A 19,572-nucleotide genomic window follows, 5' to 3' on the forward strand; every position below is an offset into this window, starting at 1 on the left:
TATCTGGTAAAAATTCAATTTTCAAAAATTTGCATTTCATGCACGAACTTGCCCTAGTCGAGACTGGTACCAATCGATTAATTATGAAAAACTGTATGTATAGAAAAATTTCATCACTGTCCAGCCTCCTAGTTATCGAAAAGCGAATACTCCTAATTCTGATGATTTATTCTGTAATCATATATTTGAGGTTTTAGAACCATTGCTCATTCATTTTCTAATATTTCCTTAATTTGGTCAGGTCTTATTAATGGAGAAAAGTTCAGAAATCAACAAGAACTACATGTTTATTTATTCATCATTAAAAATTACAATATCAATAATTGAAAATAATTATTCTTTTAAGCATCCCAAACAAATAAGGGATTGAAATCAATCGATTAAACTTACATTAAACATGTCCAATAAAAAATATAACAGGACATAAACAATCTCATCTTAGAATATTTATAAAACAAATTCCATCAAGATGAGTTAAACGCAAACCTTACTTAACTAAAACATTAATGTTTAAAATAAACATCGAATAAATTCAACTCATTTCCTCGCCATTATTTTGAACAAATTCGATCTGAAATTATCGACCGTCCTCTTGAGTTCTTCGACTTCCGCCTTCAGTTTCACGTTCTTACTTTCCAGTTCTTGCAGCTCCACCTCCATCTCTTGCTCCTTCAGCTTGCGCTTCAGCCTGGACTTCCTCGAAGCCTCGTTATTCTTATCCCTAAGCTCCCTGTACTTGGAAACTCGACTACTGTCTTTGGAGGAGTCTGAAGAGATCGAAGACGTCCTCCTCGTCCTCTTCTTCAAGGTTTTGGAAGGAACGTAATCTTCGTCGCTCTCTGGGTCGTCGCTTTCGATCACTTTTGTCGCTTTTTTACTTGTACGAATTCTCTTGGGTGGCACATAGTCATCGTCGTCGTCATCGTCTTCGAATTCCTCTGGAGTAAACGTCCATCGGGCGGCCGACAGCGGTTTGGGTTCGGTTTTCGCCTGGACTGGGTTCGTGTCGCTCTCCGGCGACGGCAGAGGTTGGAATATGAGGTCATTTTCGTTTATTGTTTTCAACTTCTGAAATACACAAAATCCAAGTGTCAAGAATGCCTTTGTATTTGTTGATTGAAATTTCCGCCACTACAAAGTAGAGTTTTACTTTTAGCCTATGTCGCGAGTCGATTAATGTCTTTGCCGACTAAAATTTTCCTTTAAGACCAAGAAGGACCGGAATTATTCCATAAAAATTCACGAAAATAGAAAATATTCGAAATTTGACAAGTCACCATAATAAACCATAGAATTTACGCGGTTCTGCTAACTTCACACAACTAATGCCGATTATGGTGACGTGAAGATAGCTGGCGAACGGCACAGACATGGGCGTAACATTCGACTGGGCATTCACGATCGAAAATCACCAATGACGTGCCGTTTTCGCATTTTTTAAGGTTTTTTCGATCTTAAAGTGTTTTCATCGGATTTTTTTCAAGAGAACAGAACTAAGGGTTGCGTTATGATCATATATGGGTCTACGGACATATTTTAATGGTTTTTTTGTATATCCTTACCTGATCCTCGTCCAAATTCCTCAGAAAGTTGAACCTGTCGTCTTCCAGACTGACCACCGATTCCAAGATATCGGGAGTGTTCAGTGTGTCTCCCACGAATAGTTTGACTCCGAGGTTGAGCCCGGATAAACTCTGCCTGAAAGGCGGCTGTTTATCGACGTAGCCCCTGAAAGTCTCCGACGGCCCCACGGGGCTGTACTGAGGCGTGACAGACGCCTCTGACGGCGAAGACATGTTTGCGTAACCGTGATCGGTGTTGATCACGTACGGGTTGGCCACCGCTTCGAAATTGAAAATATTCGACGTGCCTCTATCCCTTAAGCTGTTATGTAGGATTATCTTACTATTAATATTATTATTATTATTAGTTTGCTCGCTTTGAGCGCTATTCGCACAACTAGTAGAAAGTTCTTGTTGCAATATTCTGAATTCGTCTCCAGATATATCTTCTAGATTAACGTGTTGATTATCGATATAAAGTTGTTGTTGTTGTTGGATTTTTTCACACTTGCGAAAATCTTGCGCGTCGACAAGATCTTTCAGGCTTGGTGAAACGTATGAATGCATAGTTAAGTCGGTCATTCCCTCAGGATCTGAAAAAGGATTTTATCGGTTACTAACTCGGGTCGGCTCTCGGAGAAACCGGACAACGTTTGGCAACGCCGATATTATTATTTCACTCAACATAAACAAGCTGGAAATTTTGTGATCATAAATGCCGAAGAATATGGAGTAATCTGTGATCCTCGCCAATCTTGAGCCATAGATTATTATCTTTCTATGCTTTTGACGATTTGAATTGACCTTGACGCCCTCTCCAACTCACGCTGAGGTCTTTGTTCGATGCTCCCACGCGTACGGATGAAAACGTCGCGTCTTCTGTGCGTCTTATATCGATTAAAACGTCGTTCGTCGGCGTTGCCAAGCGACGTCCCCGACCGGTAGACTTACCCGCTATCGCAAAATCGAGTTCATCCATGACAGACCTCTCCCTTGCGTAGGGGATCAAATCGCCAAGGTCCGAAAATTCCTCCATTTCCAGTTTGACTGTTCTGGAGCACGGTTCCCGATATTCGCAATTGCTGCGATCTCCAGAATCTGTCTTGACCGAAATCGGATATGTCTGAAACAATTCCCAAAGGAAGAAAGATTAATCGATCCGTTCCATGGGATGAAATCGTCGTTGGGGGTTTTCGTGCGACCTCGTCTTACCACCACTTACCTGGGACGTGCGACAGTTCCCAGACTGGCCCTGTGCGGAACTTCCTGGATTTACCTCGTAGGGATTCACGAACAGGAATATCTTGGGGTTCATCTCCGTCACGTCGTCTTTCAGCATGTTTATTATTTCCGCGAACTGCGTGGAGTTTTGATTCTCGCCATTTTGCAGAGGAGGCTGGGAAAGCAGCGGTGGCTTCCATGTCGAACGAGGCTGAAATAGAAATTTTAGATGGATGAAGGTGCTGCGGGGTTCCTTCCAAGAGGCCCGGCAGCTCGATGAACATATTCCACTTTGACGGCAGGTTTTAAGCACGAGATTGTGCTCCACCTAACCGTATAAAACGCCTGAATCATCGAAGACGTTTTTATATCTACCTGAAAAGTGAATCTGACGCTCTTGAGAGCACAGAGTTTCTTTAATTATACTGGAAAATCAATCAAACTAGCCTCTTCTATGCATCTACAGACAGCATCGATTTTGAGAGCACAGAGAATTACGCTAAGAAACATACTTCGATGCTTCCCACAGAAATCTATGCATTTGCATTACCTTTCTGTGATCTTCGAAAGCACAGAGTTTTCGGATTATGCTAGTCAAATGCTTCGATGCTTCCCACTCTATGCATCTGCATTGCTTTTCCTGATTCTGTGATCTCAAAGATCCCTCTATCGAATCTTTGATCGATAGGGGAGTTCGTTTTTACCATCCGAGAGGCGACGGATTTGTTCGTCGCGTGACCAAAATTTTATGGAACAAAGAGTTTCTTCTCTTTGTTCAAAAACGAACGCCCCTAAGAAATCTGCTAGGTCCATGATTCAAAAGTCTATCGGAAAATGTGTAGCTTGACAATTATATGAAATTCTGAATCAATATTCAGCTGATTTAATCAAAAGACTTCCGTTAGAAAATGTTGCAAGCCCATAATAAATATTCGGATAGTAGCAAAGAATCTGTTGAGGAATCTCTGTTGAAAGTCTAGAATTGTAATGTACCTAGCAGGAAAAATTGTCAAGAAATATTCAGTTTTGTTTTTTGTTGCATAAATGGTTAAATTCAAGCAGATAAAATATGGATTAGTAGATAGGTACTCGATATACTTACATTGAATTCACTGCGTTCTGTTTTAAAAATGTTGACTCCCTTAAAGGGCTTTCCAGGAAGGATGTTGAGCGTTAGAAACCCTCAACCTGTGAAGAAAAAGGCAAAATCAGCAAACATTATTTCCCAAAAGTTTTTTTTTCGAGCCAAGTGATGAGAAGAAAATACTGCAATATTATTCTGTGGACGAAAGTAAATTCATAGATGAGTTTATACCATAGATATGAACAATGAACCTGATAAAGATTCCTTATCGAGTTCACTCTGTATCTATGACTAAAATTTTAATGTTACGAGTTTCTATGACTGATATTTTCATCTATGGGATTCTCTTACGATTAGGTTAGATAATCCAATCGATGATAATTTGTCCTACTAATTGCATTGCATTGTGAATGAATGATTTGCAACTTTCGAGTGTATCGAATATAGCAGGTTCAATCAACATGAACTTAGATTGGGATTGGGAAACGTGGGGGACCAAAATTCGAGTGCTATAATTCTTATTGCTGCTTTATCATATTTACACAAACGAAATTAGTGTTTCGAGGAATTAGGCCACTCATGAAAAAGGTCGAATAAATTGGCAGGGAATTTTCTTATCTCTCCGGAAACATTTCAATCAACCACTCCATGCTTATCGATTACGAAAAAATTACAAAATCGAAAGTCATCGCGTGATCACATAAAACAGAATAAACAATGTAAATGTTTACGTAATAGGCCGTATGGTATACGGGTTGTTTCTGGGAAAATTTTCGTAAGAGAGAGAGGTGTCATCGACCATGTACGAAGACCTTGATATTCAACTTCGACTGTGGACTTGTCGGAACAAGTCGACAGAGGTTGGATTATAATCTCAAAACAACTTTTACTCGTTCGATAAAAGCGCTCCATACTCGTGAATACTAACGGTATCTCAATCCTATTCATTCTAAATTATACGAAACGAATGTATTATTCATTATAGTCACTGAAAGAGATACCCGTGTTTGATAACATTTAAATTTTATCGTGCGATTTAATTAGTTGGAATGCTGAGAAATCTAGATTCAATGGAAAATTCTAGAATCATCGAAAAAACAGGTTCACTTAATTGTTATTTCGACACATTCACCGAAAGCTCTATGGAATATTTATTTTCTCTGGACAAATTTAGATTAATTCTGTGCTCGACTATCATTTTTTTCAAATTCATTCTTGAATATTTATCAATTTCCGATAATAAATATACCAAAAACGATACTCACTCAGTAAATAACTGGAAAGTGGCCAAGCGCGGCAGTGTTTTATTAACACTTCAATCTAAAATTAGGCTTCAGGTAGCCAACCTCTACACGTGAACTGATCACAAAGTGAAGTAACCCAATTAATGTACTTCTGAAAATTAAATAAGCGCCAAATTCTCAAAAAATGCACACTCAATGGCTTATCTATATTTTGTCTATCGACAAAATATATCTCTCTTATATGTGTGACCTCGAACTGCTGCGTTTCTTCAGATAGGCCCCCTTTATATAACCTCGTATTCGGAAACCTGAAACAACTATCTGTCTCTATCTCTATCAAACGCGTTTTTGATCCAATAGGAATACTCGAACCTTCCGATTGGTCGGCATTATGTCATGTTGGACGAATTGGAGCACTCCGGAGTCACAAGACGTGAGTCATGAGAAAACAGCTATTTTCTCTTTGCCTAATTGACGGTTGACCGGTTGAATTCTGGGAAATCCCATCAATTATTTATAATTCTATGTGTATGTCGCACGAGAGAGAACCACCTGATGGATTTTTAATGAGTTGGATGCCCGATCACATGGCATTTTTGTAGTAATCAAGATTTTAAATTTAGAACTCATTCCTGGAATCTTGTCAGATTTTCTGATTGTAACTGAAAATCATGCATAACTCCTAGTGATGGAAAATTTTATTGTGTATATTTACGGAATGTTCGGAGATGTTATCTGAATGAAGCACTATTGTTTTTTGTTTCCTCTCGTTCACTTACATTCTACAATTAAAATTCATCATGAAGAAAAATATTTAGGAAAATTCTATGATCTCAATATTTCCTTTCTATGGTAGAAGAACATAGAAGAAAAAGTTGAGAATATTTTTTTAATTTTTTTAAAATTATTTCGTGATAGAAAAGTGAGCCCGAAAGAATACTTACATTCTCCTGGATGTCATCATATTTCTGTTGAGCCTTCCTGAGCACTTTCTCTTCAAAACACAAACAAAAATATTATAGGACTTGAATATGGACTTTCTGCGGTGGATGTTGGTGTTCTTTGATTTACAATTGAGCTTATATGGCATAGCCAGTTCGTATTCACTTATCATTACTATCACTGAGCACAAGAAAAGCAACTTTCAGCTATTTTCCGCTAATTAACTAATTACTATACTATTAACAAAAGCGAAGTGTGGATTTTTCCACAAAGTTTAATGAAAAAGCTACGGGTAAGTCGCGTAGTTCTTCAGCACAATGCACCCAGAAATTGTACGACTCAGAAACTGAGAAATCGGGAGAGAAACGAATCCAAAAATTCAAGTTCGCAATATTCAGCAACGGCGCTTCTGCTGGACGTCGAGACGACAAACCTGAATGCGAATTGAAGAAAGTGAGGGAGAATTCTTTCCAATGTTAAATTTTAAGTTAGGTACCCACGTTGAGATTTCTCTTACGCTGTTAAAAATCGATTTCAAGCGAATAAGGATGTTCAACCAAAGCTTGTAAAGTATAAAAGGAGCGTGAGTTCAAAGCTGCTGAATAATTATCAGGCAGAGACTACTCTTTTATCAAAGAGTAACACTTACTTACTCTTTTCTTTTATTCTTCATCCCATCCAAAACCATAGAGGAAGATGACTTGTGTTCTACAAATGCGTGACATCTGCGTCTGCCTCCTCTCCTTTTATAATCTCTCCTTGCCCCTTTTTGAACCTGTGTGACTTGTTATTTTCCTATGACTTTTCAGTACTGAAGCACAGTTTTTTATATTTCCTGTAGAGAATATCGTACTGTAAATCCTGTCGTATATGTGCATCTTTATATACGATGTTGACGCTTGCGATTTGAGAAGACTTCGTGTGAAATTCAGATTGGGCATTTATTAGAGAGTTGAAGTGTGCACAATACGTTATCCTGAACGTAAACGTTAACGTGAGAAATAACGTCAGATATAACGTTTACGTGTTGTGATGAAATTTGAGTTGAAGTGCTGCCATCATGAAACGTCAGACGTTAAACATAACCTATCAATTTGATTTTGCTTTCGTTTCGCGTGAACTCTCTTTTATCTAATATTGAGCTTCGACAGCTGGAATAACATTTGGAATATTGATGTTCTAATGATTTATACGCCTAATAAAGAGAATTTTCAGCTTGGAAGTATTTTATTATCAATGAAATGTTCAAGTGTTAGAGACATGAGAATTGCAGTGTAGATTCAGCCATTTCCTTATGTACTGAATATCTAATAACAAATTAATTTAACTTAATCCTTTTGATAACTTTCAAATCACTGCTGATTTCCTATAATTTTCGTTCATTATGAGAAAATACACAGGAAATGTAAACAATGACAGTTTGAGGTTATCGAGAATTGCATTTAACAATCAAAATTCGGCCATTCGCAAGTCATCGGTGCTACTCGTTTAACGTTCGGTTAACGTACGTCGATGTTTAAGGTATACGTGGGAGACCGCTAGTTTACGTAGGCCGTAAAGCTGACGCTAACGTTAACGTTAAAAACGGACGAATGAGCATGCGTAGATGTCAATTATAACGTTAACGTTTACGTTCATGGCTGCACTTCAACTCTCTATTGTTTCACTCTAATATCTACCTATCTCTCTTTCACCAGGTCGGAAATCGGATGATGCAATTTTCTTAAGAATTGTTTAATTTTTGCCAATCTCCAGACAGAAGACAGAGCTACATTGATTGTACCATCACACCAATATGTACAATTTGTACATATTCAAGGTGTGATGGGTTTCCTTAGTTTAGGATAGTTGAAAGGAATGGAAACTATATAAAATTTACTTGGGATTATAATTTTTGGCTTATCATTGCCAACAATTATTGGAGTCAAAAATCAAGCACCAAAAAAGTTGTAACTCTTTCTAAGTCTTCACGTTTCGAGACCATTTAACGAGTTCAATGTTCGACACAAGCGAACGAAACGGGGTATTTGAAAAATATCATACAAATTTTTGGTCACGTGACGATAAATCGGTTGCCTCTCGGATGGTAAAACCGAACACTCCTAACGTTCTCGATAATATTCTATGCTGCTCAAAATTCATAGATTTCATAGAAATTAAGAAATCCAACTGTATGGTTTTGTGTATAATCAAAGGCTAACAAGTTTCCGAAATTATTAAACTTTTTCAATTTGATGATTACCAAAAGTTTGTATTCCTCATTAGAACCATGAAAAAGGAACACTTCAATGTTGGCGATAAAGTGTTTGCAAAGGTGAAAGGGTATCCAGCATGGCCTGCCATAATTTTAGAAGAAAACGGCAAAAAATACAAGGTTAAATTTTATGGAACAGGAGAAACAGGACAGATTAAATCAGAAGATTTGTTTTATTACACAAGAAACAAAGGTAAATTGTTGAAACCATCAAAGAGGAAAGACTTCAATGACTCCATTAAAGAAATCGAGGAAGCAATTTCAGAAGCTGGCACTGATGGTGATCCTAATTATGGAATGGAAAGTAATGATTCGATTTTAAGTGATTCCTCAGTTGTAGTAGATTCTGGGTCTAGTGGTTCCAAAAAAAGGAAAAGGTCTCTATCAGTAGTCAAATCAGTAGAAGATACTTCACTTAATAAAGCAAAAAAGGGCAAATTTTCAAACGTCAATACTACTGAAGATCCAGTTCCAGAAGAAAAACATTCTAGTACAGTTGATACTGAGGCACATGAATTAGCTAAAGAACCAGATTTACAGACACCTCAAGAGGATAAACCTGTCATTGATGAAAAAGATGAAAGTCAGGCTGGTACTGATGAAGTTCATCTTGTTGAATCTACAAAAAAGGATGATGTGGATGCGTCAGTTGAAAATGATATTGTTTATGAAGAGACACCACAGGAAGAAATTAAGAAAGAGGAAACCCCAGGATTTGCAGATTTTGTTCTAGAAAAGGAGCTTGAAGCCTTCATAGCATATGGTGATTATGTGGAGAAGAATAAGGAAATTTACCTCAAAATGCCGGTTCAAAAAGAGCACTGTAGAAAACTTCAGGTATTACCTTTATTCATTGGGGATAAATGTATAGGCATAAAGCTTCATGAGAAGAGGTGTTCAGAAGAATTCAAAAATGAATATGAAAGCGCAACTCATAATAAACAAATATCAGAAAAAGCTATACAATTAAAAAGTTCATTTAAACTAGATAATTTGCAAAAGTTTCCTGAAATGTATTGCGAGGTCTTAAAAACTACAGAAGACGAATTGAAGCTCTTTTGGGAGAAGAAATTGCAAACGATCAAGGAGAAAATGTTAGAAAGGCTGAAAGTTGAGAGTAAACTTCTAGAAATTGAGTCCCAAATCAAAAGTTGTCTAAATTTAGACAAAGCTGATCCTAAAGAAGCTATCAGTCTTCTAGAAAATATGCAAAATTTGGATGTTGTCTCTGTAATGTTGAAGAAACATGCTCACGTTGTCGATATGATCAGAAGGTTGAAGAAATATGTTGGCAACTTGGAAAGCTGGAATTTACCAGAAAGTGAGGCAAACACATTCAAAAAAGGCGCTGAAAAAGTGAGAGGTTTTGCTTTGAAGCTACATGTAAAATTCATGAAGATCATAGGTAAACCAGAGTCGAATCAGTCATTCTGGGACTATTTCAATGATATTGCTACCAAGTTCCGAGAAGAAACCAAGGATCTCAGTGAGGTGGAGTTTTATTTGTTAACCAGTTGGCCCTACACAGTGGATAATTTCATGAACAGTTATCTCATCAAAGATATATCTTTTCCTTTACCTTCACAAATTGACACAATTGTAAGTAAGGATGTTGATGTTTGATGAATTTTTTGTTTTGATAAAATTTGCTTTTTGATTTTTCTTTGTTATAATTTTAAGTATGTGAGTTTACAGAAACCTGTTCTGACTTTTGTGAAGAAGACGTATGTAATTTTCTACATTCAATTATATTTTCTCATAAAGTAATAAGGACAAATTGCAGTCTCTTCTTTCGATCTCTCTCCCATCAATAGAACAAAAAACCAGTGTAACCGGCAGAAAGGTTCTTTTCCTAATTTCTAAGAAATTTTAAACAGGTCTAAGGTAACTTTCTCCGTGAACTTTTAGTGGAAAATCTCGGTGAGACACTGTATATTTTGCCTTCCATTCATTTACTATGGAATTCGCAATATCCACCGGCATAAAGAAAAATATTTTTCTCTCTATGTTTCGCTACTACGCGTGTTATGACCACTAATGTCACATGTCATTAACTGTCACATTGGCATCTTACGTCCTTCTTTCAAGAGGTGCCAGTCATCAGCAGCTTATGGATAATTTTTGAGGATCTTCTTTGTAAATAAATATTCGTTTTGAATTGAAATAGCATCTACCCATACCGCAAAATAAAATGTAAGTTCGTCTGCCGTGCTTCGAACCGATATTGCTTGAAAAGTTAGAAGTCCAAGAACTTTGTCATGTTGGACACTTTCTGTCAAAGTGCTCTTGGAGAGTTGTACGAATTAGGAAAACCATTTGGGATAATTATTCCTCTTGCTTCGACTGAACTTTGTTCAAGAGCACAGCACAGTGATTACGAATTTTCAGCTGGGTGAGATTCTAATGAGAATTGTTTTTCAGAAAGAAATATGTTTATTTGGGATTGGTTCACTGGTGTCCTAGGATACTTGGGTGAGTTTGATTCATTGTAAAACTGGCTTATTGGTCACCATATCAGAAAGGTGAAAAAGTTTTCCAAATTCCTTTGTGTTTATTAGACATACTTTGACCCTGTTCATTGACGAAATAGTTCTTTAGTTCTATAAAGTTTACAATTCCTCTCTTCTGTTCAAAATAAATTATCTCGATTTTTCGAAAAATGGTGAATTGTTCACGTTTACAATATTAATTTTTAAACATTTATATCATCTAGAATTCTTTGACAGTGCTAATGATTCATTCATGTACATATTTTCAACTTCTTTGCAATTTTTTTCCTTGATATTTCATTATATTCAAAACTAATAGATAATTTTAGGCAAGTCATGATGATCAACCTGACGTTTTTATATCCTCATTCAGTAGTGCTGATAATTATCACGAAATATTTAACTATTGATTTGAAAATCATACTGAACTTGACCTTTCTGAACTTTTTAGATTGTTCAATGAAAGAGAAGTAGTTCAAGGAATTTCTTTGCTATAAATTAAGTAAACTTTTTAATCAGTTTGCTAAGGTCTTAAAAATTTATTTCCCGAATTCAACATGTAATAAAAAAATGCAAAATTTTATTATGCATTGAATTTTACAAAATCAGCACCTGACAAAATTTTGGACTGGTTATGTTTCTCAATAATTTCTCTCAAATCTTGAAATGTATTTTATTAATGTTATTGAAATCATTTATTTCTCAATCCCCTGAAATCTTGTTATTAATCTCTCAAATTCAACGGCAAAATTCTACAAATAGGTATTACTTCTCGAAAGGGAAAATACATTTTCACTGGCCTGCCTGGTTCGGGCAAGTGCTCTTTGATCAATTGCTTGGTGGAAGATGGTATTGTGGACTTTGCCTCGTTCAGTATTCAGTACGGCCAGAGCAGCGGAGAGACCGTCAAAAATAGCTATAAAGGTGAGTGATAGATTGCCATGTACTAACCGCTCGACATTTGTGTACAGGATTATGGAAGAAATCCGGTAAGCTGCTGTTCCTTGGGTTGGACAACGCCGGCAAAACCACCCTCTTACACATGCTAAAGGACGACAGGCTAGCGCAGCATCTGCCTACTCTACATCCCAGTAAGAATTTCCATCATTTGTATATTGACCTTGTTTTGTCTGCGCCTTTGGACGGTGATTTTTCGTCCTGTTTCGACATTGGCTCATATCCCAAATAATGCTTGAAGGAAATCCGAGCGCTGAGTAATTTGAAAATACGCCAAGCATATGATAATTCTATGTTCTTAATAAGAAAAAGAAAGTAGGTTTTGAAACCGAGCAGCTCTGTAGTCATCTATGACCAAGCATCTATGGTTTGGATGAAAATCATAGAATATTTCGATTCTATGACAGGTCCATTTTTCGAATTTTTTCAATTTTCCCTTTTTTTTCCTATAGAACAAGTAGAAAGTTTAAAATTATTATATCTGTGTTCAGTATAAAATTCTGGCCGAGGTTGTGTTTATAATACAAATTTTTTTTACAGCGTCAGAGGAATTATCCATTGGCAACATCAGATTTACCACATTTGATTTAGGTGGCCATTCACAAGGTTAGGAAAGATTGATCCATCCTTATTTATTATTCGAATTATACTTACCAAGAAATTTTCGATTTTGCAGCAAGAAGGGTGTGGAAAGACTATTTCCCAGCCGTAGACGCTATCGTTTTCTTAATCGATGCCTTCGACAGGTCCAGATTCCGCGAGAGTAAAAAAGAATTAGATAGTTTATTAACGGACGAAACGCTGGCCAATTGTCCCATCCTCATTTTGGGCAACAAAATAGATATCACCGGTGCCGCTTCGGAAGAAGAACTTAGAACATATTTCGCCCTATACAATCAAACTACTGGCAAGGTGAGTGAACGGGGTGGGAAATTCATTTTGAGTAATAAATATTCAGATAACTTGACCCAGTTTTTCTTCTGAAACCGTCTAGCATTTGACAAGAATTGAGCTGTCGGGTTTAGAATTTTTATCTCTCTGTTTTAGGGCAAAGTACCGAGGTCCGAGTTGCCTGGTCGCCCCTTAGAATTGTTCATGTGTTCGATCTTGCGAAAGCAAGGTTATGGAGATGGTTTCCGTTGGATCGCCCAGTATATGGACTGAAGCGGTGCATCGGCGGACGATCCAAACTAACCACTCCTTTTGTATATTCATCATTGGTTTCTCGTTTTATTCGGTTGTTTCCCTCAATTGACTCAAAGTGGGATTGTTGTATTGAAGTCGTCGCAATCAAATCGTATTTGAATTTTACCCATTTCGTGTTCCGTTGCGGTCTGTCAATGTATCAGTTTTCATATATTTCAATTTAAGCAAATACAATAAGAATCAATCAGTTAAACTTGAAGAACTGTTTTTTTATGATCCGTTCCTTTAATCTATGATATTTGTATGTGATGGAAATTTTCAGTGAAAACGTATTGGTTGAAATAAAAGTGCTTTATAAAAATGGGGAATTTTTAATGTTTATATACACTTATATAATCTCTCTTAGATTTTGCAGATGCCTGAAGATGTGTTGCCTGCTTTTATTCATTAACTGAAAATACCTTATCACCATGTCGCTAAGAATGTGAAAATTTGTCACACTTTGTTAGGGATTGAATATATTAATTTCATTATCAACTTTACATTTACGAATTTTCATCCAAATTTAACAGGTCTCTCCCTCAAAAACGTGTTACGTTTCTAGATTTTCCGCTAAGTAACTTACTGTCCATCTTCATCGTTTTAACAGACAGCATCGAGGAATAGGTTGGCATGGCTGATATCGACCTGAATTGATTCGTAGGTTGCAACCATTTGTTTTCAATCGGAGGTAAAACAATGCTCCTTCTCGATTTTTTTCTACTGACACCGTTCAAATGTTCATTTTTAGATTTATTCACGGGTTTTGCTATATTCCTAGTTGAACCTTCCAACATTACAGGCAAGGATTCGAAACTTGGAGATTGTATTTTTTTATCCTCCCGGGAATTGTTCCTGCTCAAAAAGCAAGTTTTGGTGTATTTCTCTCCAATTATATCTGAAAAAGGGGAATTTTTGAGGCAGTCGCTCAGGTACATCTGCGTCTTGTTTATGTCCCCTATTTGTGGTTGCTTCTTCTTTATTTCAGGTGGGGTGGATCCGTTGTTCAGTCTTATCGAAATATTTTCGTAAATATTTTGTATCACAGCTTTTTTTATTTCCTTCTTATATTGTATTAAATTAGCACAAGGCACTCGATTGGAATTTACATCTTCTACATCGCGTTCATTCTTTCTGTTACCTTTCCAAATTTTGTAAGGTCCATATTCTTTATGCCCAAAAAAGCTGAAAAAGAGTTAAGTTACACCCTGAAATGGTCATGAAAAATCACAATTAAAACCTTAATGTAGGAAATGTTTCCATCCATTGTTTGTATTCATCAACGTCATAATGTAAAGGAATAGGATCAAGTCCTCTAAGTACTCTATCCATTTGCTCCAGCTCATCTTGGACCCTCCTACATCCCTCTACATCATTATCGTCGCTCCAGCTAGGGGAACTGGACAAACTTTTGATAAGCTTAATCTCGCTCACGCCGGAAATGATCGATTCAGTGTCAAAATCATTATTGACTTGTGATATGCTTTTCGACCCTAACTTTGACTTGAAGAATGGGGGTGAAATGACTTCTCTTTGAGGATCAAATTTTGGTTTGTAGAATGGCGGGGAATAATCTTTTTCTGACAGTGTTCCAACGCTCTTTCTTTTATCCCCCAAGCAGCCCTCGCTATCCAGAAAGCAGTTTGTTTTGTTTATTGATGAGAACGATTGAATGTTATGGTTATGCTTGATCGACTTCGACATTGTTGGGTGAAAACTATAGGTACTGTATTTCAACATCACAATTTCGTGGTAAGCGATCTTCTTGATGATCCCATTGAGAAGTCGAAGCAGAATGAGCGATTGTCTTTGAATTTAAATCTTAAAATAAGCAGGTTCGAATTTTTTCACTCGTCTGAATCAACACCCTTTTTTATCAACTGAAAAATAAATTTTACATCTATATTCCATAACCTGCTTCGTAAATTAAGATATTTATTCTGGTTTGTATATATTTTCTTGTAATTTTCAATGTACTAGCGCAAAATCTCTGTTTTGACAGATTACCATTTTGTCAATTTACATCACAGAATAAGTATAATATTTTTCTGTGGTTGTGATCATAGACTTTTACGAAAATTTGAATATTTCTGTGAATGCGATGATGGGAGTTTATTTCAAAAATTAACTTTGTTTATTTTCATGTTATTATTCGCTTAATTCAAGAGAGTATATCAGGTGGAAGAAAATTCTGGTTGTTTGAAATAATTTTATTATCTACAAGTAAAATCATTTCACATTCTAACTTATATCTTTGGGAAAGCATTATTTAAAAGTACATATTAAAGCAACAAGATCTAAAATTCCTTAAGTATCTCATAGAGATGAAAATGATAAAAATATTTTCGGCATTCCTGAATGATCAGATTTGTAAGAAAGCCAAAAGTGTTTTTATATACATATCATGCAGCAGTAACAATTATGAATAAAACAACTTCAAAGTATCAAACGATAAGAGGCTATAAGTACTTGGAAATACTCCAGTGAGATATCAGCAATTTTGGGATCATTAAATCCTATAAAAACATTCATATCACAATATATTGTACATGGATTATTGAAATTTTGTTTGGTTTCATTCAGACAAAATGTCAAGGTATCGTGATCTCATAAATATAAAACCCTTTATGGTGTATATGGTGGAGGTGGAACATTATAAGGGGGAGGTGGTGAAAGGTGATTGAAAGAGGATGTATTATCATCAAAGGCATCAATTAGGCACTGATCATCCTCTGAAGAAATCCGATTGAAATCTTGAATCATATTCAATGTGTAGTACATACCAAACAATGATACAACTCCTAAAAAAATTCAATTCCATAATGCTTTAAATACTCACTTCGGAATAAATTTTACCTGCGGAAGACAAGAAGTAGAAGCCAGGGCCATAAGTAACATCTGTGGTAACTTTTGGGTATAACTGAGTTAGTGAATCTTCTAATATTAAAATAATATAGCATGATATACTAACAATTATCATAACTAGTATCACTGTAAATCAAAATTTAATAGTATGCTAAATTGTGAGCACTCAAAAGTTGTTTTTAACAAATTATTTACCTGATCCTGTGCATACACCTGGAATTGCATATTTCAAGAATAGCCTATTCACATAATTCTTTGGTATAAAAATATTCATGAAAAACCCACCAAGTGATAATACGATAATCAAGAAGCATAATGCTAAGGTTATTCTCATCATATTGATCACAGTTGTATTTATACATTCTACATCTAAAATAAAAGGCACCTTTAATATGTCTCCTAAAACTTATCCACATTTAGGCCTACCTTTAGAAGTAGCGTCCTCTAAGAAAGAACTATACCAAAAAAAGTCTGATAATGTTAAGTGTCCCAAACATACTCCTCCTGAAATGGAAAACCACGGCAATCCCACAATCGACATACTGACCAGGGTAATGGTGCATATGTGGAATGAAGCAGCAAATAGAATTTTATTTTCATTTCTGGTCGTGAGCCATTCAAAACATGAGCCAATATTTTGTATTGGCATAATAAAAATGAGAAATATTAATCAATCTGTGAATGTTCAGAGTTTTTACACTCCCACGAGTTAGATGCAGATATCATTCAGAACCTGTTCAGAATTATTCATACATGTTCCCAATCAAGTTTATGTATGCAAGTCACTCGATAATATCGGTAAGTTATTGGATATTGTAATTAGAAAATAGAATAAATATTTATTTGTTTGCATAAATCACTGCTGCATTACACAGATTTATAACTCTTTTTCGAATCACAGAACACCGAAAGTGCCAGAAGAATATTGGTTCTCTGTGTTTTGATATTTGTGTTCTTATCTGTGGATCTCTATGGTTTACTCTGAGATAAATCTTTGCTACTCTGTAATCTGTGGCTGTCAGTCTTCAGCCAAAGAGCAGAGACAAGAGAAAACTCTTTCCCTTTCTCTATGCCAAAGAGTATCAACTCTTTGCTTCAGCAGTTTGTCTATGGTCTTCAGTCAGTCAAGTAAGTGTCATAAAGTTCTGTGGTAAGTGTGTTCTGTGCTTTCAGTTATTCTGTGTTTCGGTCTCACTGTTGTCTCTGCTCGGTTCCGAATTTCCAATTTCAAGAAAATTTGAAGTATGGATAGGTGATAATTTAAAGTGAATTTTAAATTAGTGTGGTGACGATCCGAATGAAGAATGAGGATTACGATCACATTAATATTTCCTACTCTTACTTGACAAAAATAAGTTAACTTTATAAAACCAGTGATAAAAAAAACTTTTGTGATTTTCTACACCACGAGGATTTTTGTGAAAACATAACGGAAACTAGGGTTCATCATGTCTGGAGGAATGAAGTGCGACAATTGCGGCAGCTCCGAGATAGAAATTGATTCATCTCGGGGTGATGCAGTCTGTGTAAATTGTGGCTCTGTTCTTGGAGCCAATATAATCGTTTCTGAAGTACAGTTTGAAGAAGGGGCCCAAGGTTCAAGTAGGGCTATTGGTCAATTTGTCTCAGCTGAATCTAAAGGTGCATTCAGCAAATTAGGAGCAAATCTTAACTTTCGTCCCAACTCCGATTCCAGAGAAGTCACATTGCGGAAAGCCAGAAATGGCATTCAGATGTTGTGCAGTAATCTCTCATTATCTAGTGTCTACGTTGATACGGCATGTAATTTCTTCAAGATGGCTTTATGTCGAAATTTAACCAAAGGACGAAAAAATACACATGTTTATGCTGCTTGTGTTTATTTAACTTGCCGTACTGAAGGAACAGGACATTTATTGATTGACATAAGTGATATTTTGAACATTTGTTGTTATGAGCTAGGTAGGACTTACTTGAGATTATCTCAAGAGTTATGTATTAATATTCCTGCTATCGATCCTTGTATTTACATCTTGAGGTTTGCTTCCAAGTTGGATTTTGGAAATAAGACACAAATGGTTGCCAATACAGCTTTGAGACTGGTTCAGAGAATGAAGAGAGACTCAATACATTCGGGTAGGAAGCCTACAGGCCTATGTGGTGCTGCTCTTCTGATAGCAGCAAGATTACATGAGTTTGGACGTTCTACTGGTGATATTGTGAAAATTGTAAAAGTGCATGAAACTACTTTGAAAAAGAGGCTGATTGAATTCGGTGACACTCCTAGCAGTGCATTGACATTAGATGAATTCATGACAGTGGATTTAGAAGATGAGCAGGATCCACCATCGTTTAAAGCTGCTAGGAAAAAAGATAAGGAAAGATTGCAAAGGTAAGCATATGAATTTAAATAGTAATACAGATCTATAGCAGCAAATGAGAGTTCATGAAGGGACTTGAGATGAACTATTCCATTCAAAGTCAAGTGAACGAATGTATTATCAGTTTTGAATGATTTCAGATTGATAGAAGATGAGTCAGAAAGCATCAAGAATCTGCAGAAATTAATCGAAGCACAGCTGGAGAAAGACAGAAAGAAGCGCCCGCAACTTTCAGCGAATCTGAGAAAATTAACGGAAGCTCAGGAAACCGAAATTTTCATAAAAGAATCAACTCTAGGTACTATTAACGATTTAATTCCAACATGCACTGGAGCACAGGCTCCGGATGAAGTTGTTGGGCTGGGTCCAGACATCGAGAGCATGGGGCTGGCAAAGTCTTTGGATGATACTTCCAATGCTCCAAGTCAAATTCCGTCATCAGATAGTTTGGATGTTGATTTGAATTTCGACGATATAGATGATGACGAGATCGACACATACATATTGTCTGAAAACGAATATGTACACAAAAATACTTTGTGGCACACCAGAAACGCTCAATTTCTGGAGGAACAAAAAGAGAGGGAGGAACGGAAGAAACAAGAATTGGAAGATGGCAAACAGAAGAAGAAGAGAAAAACCACCAAAAAAACTTCTTCTGCTTCCAGTTCGGCAAAAGAAGCCATAGAAAAGATCATACAAGAAAAAAAAATTTCTTCCAAAATAAATTACGACGTGTTGAAATGTTTGAGCGCAGAGACTGAGAAAACTAAGTGTGAAACTAACAATGAACCACCAAATAAACGGCAAAGGTTATCTTCGGTTTCTTCGAGTTGTTCTCAAGCCTCCACTTTGTCGCAAATGATTGTAGCTCGTAGAGAGAAGACAGCCAAGGATAGTTCAGAGTTATCCCATGTGAATGACTTTGGTAGGAAGGGGGAAGAATCCACTGTTGAGGACGAAGAGGAAGATGAAGAGTTTGAAGACAATCGTCCTGTTGAAAATGAAGTGGGGGTTCTTCAGATGTTTAGGCAATTCAAGGAGAATGATGGAGATGATAATGATTATTATGATTATGATGATTATGAATAATTTATATACTCAAGTTATGATAATGAATTGTTGTATACTAATTTTTAATACGTAACTTATTTTATTTGTTGATATTAAATGTTGATGAAATATTGAAAAAGAGAACCATTTATTTCTTTGCTTTTGAAATCCAGTCCCTACGTTTTTCCTGCTAGCTGTTTTGAAAATGTCTACGGCTATCATAAATGAACAAAGTTTAATACCTAAAACAAATTCAAAAACATTTTTACCTGAAATAAAGGCACAAAATCAAAAATTGGGGCAAAATTTCAAATATCTGAATCACAGATTGAAGAGAAGCATAGATGAATGTTACG

At 36.3% G+C, this 19,572-nt stretch overlaps 5 protein-coding genes across 7 annotated transcripts; 2 read left to right on the forward strand and 3 right to left on the reverse strand.

Annotated features, from left to right (window-relative positions):
- Positions 1 to 269: 269 nt before the first annotated feature.
- LOC123318721 lies at positions 270 to 6,484 on the reverse strand. 3 transcript variants are annotated; one of them, XM_044905439.1, is made up of 6 exons: positions 6,056 to 6,484; positions 3,886 to 3,971; positions 2,785 to 2,994; positions 2,514 to 2,685; positions 1,563 to 2,155; positions 270 to 1,068 (listed from the first exon to the last, which is right to left on the reverse strand). In XM_044905439.1, the coding sequence occupies exons 3-6, from the start codon at positions 2,899 to 2,901 to the stop codon at positions 538 to 540; spliced, it is 1,413 nt and encodes a 470-aa protein (XP_044761374.1). In that variant the 5' UTR covers positions 2,902 to 2,994; positions 3,886 to 3,971; positions 6,056 to 6,484; the 3' UTR covers positions 270 to 537. The 3 variants fall into 3 exon arrangements, with proteins under 3 accessions (XP_044761374.1, XP_044761372.1, XP_044761375.1); XM_044905437.1 differs by lacking the exon at positions 6,056 to 6,484 and adding an exon at positions 5,133 to 5,381; XM_044905440.1 differs by lacking the exons at positions 3,886 to 3,971; positions 6,056 to 6,484 and having other exon boundaries at positions 2,785 to 3,620.
- Positions 6,485 to 8,220: 1,736 nt separating this feature from the next.
- LOC123318415 lies at positions 8,221 to 19,349 on the forward strand. Its single transcript, XM_044905027.1, has 7 exons — positions 8,221 to 9,928; positions 11,559 to 11,720; positions 11,768 to 11,887; positions 12,294 to 12,359; positions 12,430 to 12,665; positions 17,237 to 18,174; positions 18,304 to 19,349. Exons 1-7 carry the CDS (start codon positions 8,323 to 8,325, stop codon positions 19,253 to 19,255), a joined length of 4,080 nt encoding a protein of 1,359 aa, XP_044760962.1. The 5' UTR covers positions 8,221 to 8,322; the 3' UTR covers positions 19,256 to 19,349.
- On the forward strand, positions 10,345 to 13,260 carry LOC123319480 (GTP-binding protein SAR1b). Its single transcript, XM_044906480.1, has 6 exons — positions 10,345 to 10,500; positions 10,729 to 10,779; positions 11,768 to 11,887; positions 12,294 to 12,359; positions 12,430 to 12,665; positions 12,801 to 13,260. The coding sequence occupies exons 2-6, from the start codon at positions 10,737 to 10,739 to the stop codon at positions 12,915 to 12,917; spliced, it is 582 nt and encodes a 193-aa protein (XP_044762415.1). The 5' UTR covers positions 10,345 to 10,500; positions 10,729 to 10,736; the 3' UTR covers positions 12,918 to 13,260.
- LOC123319478 lies at positions 13,255 to 14,955 on the reverse strand. Its single transcript, XM_044906477.1, has 2 exons — positions 14,179 to 14,955; positions 13,255 to 14,123 (listed from the first exon to the last, which is right to left on the reverse strand). The coding sequence occupies exons 1-2, from the start codon at positions 14,676 to 14,678 to the stop codon at positions 13,481 to 13,483; spliced, it is 1,143 nt and encodes a 380-aa protein (XP_044762412.1). The 5' UTR covers positions 14,679 to 14,955; the 3' UTR covers positions 13,255 to 13,480.
- Positions 15,134 to 16,706, reverse strand: LOC123319479 (transmembrane protein 127-like). The gene is made up of 4 exons (XM_044906478.1): positions 16,230 to 16,706; positions 15,999 to 16,172; positions 15,795 to 15,929; positions 15,134 to 15,739 (listed from the first exon to the last, which is right to left on the reverse strand). Exons 1-4 carry the CDS (start codon positions 16,450 to 16,452, stop codon positions 15,564 to 15,566), a joined length of 708 nt encoding a protein of 235 aa, XP_044762413.1. The 5' UTR covers positions 16,453 to 16,706; the 3' UTR covers positions 15,134 to 15,563.
- Positions 19,350 to 19,572: the final 223 nt, after the last annotated feature.

Source organism: Coccinella septempunctata, chromosome 8 (genome assembly GCF_907165205.1).
Source record: "Coccinella septempunctata chromosome 8, icCocSept1.1, whole genome shotgun sequence".
Taxonomy (NCBI): domain Eukaryota; kingdom Metazoa; phylum Arthropoda; class Insecta; order Coleoptera; family Coccinellidae; genus Coccinella; species Coccinella septempunctata.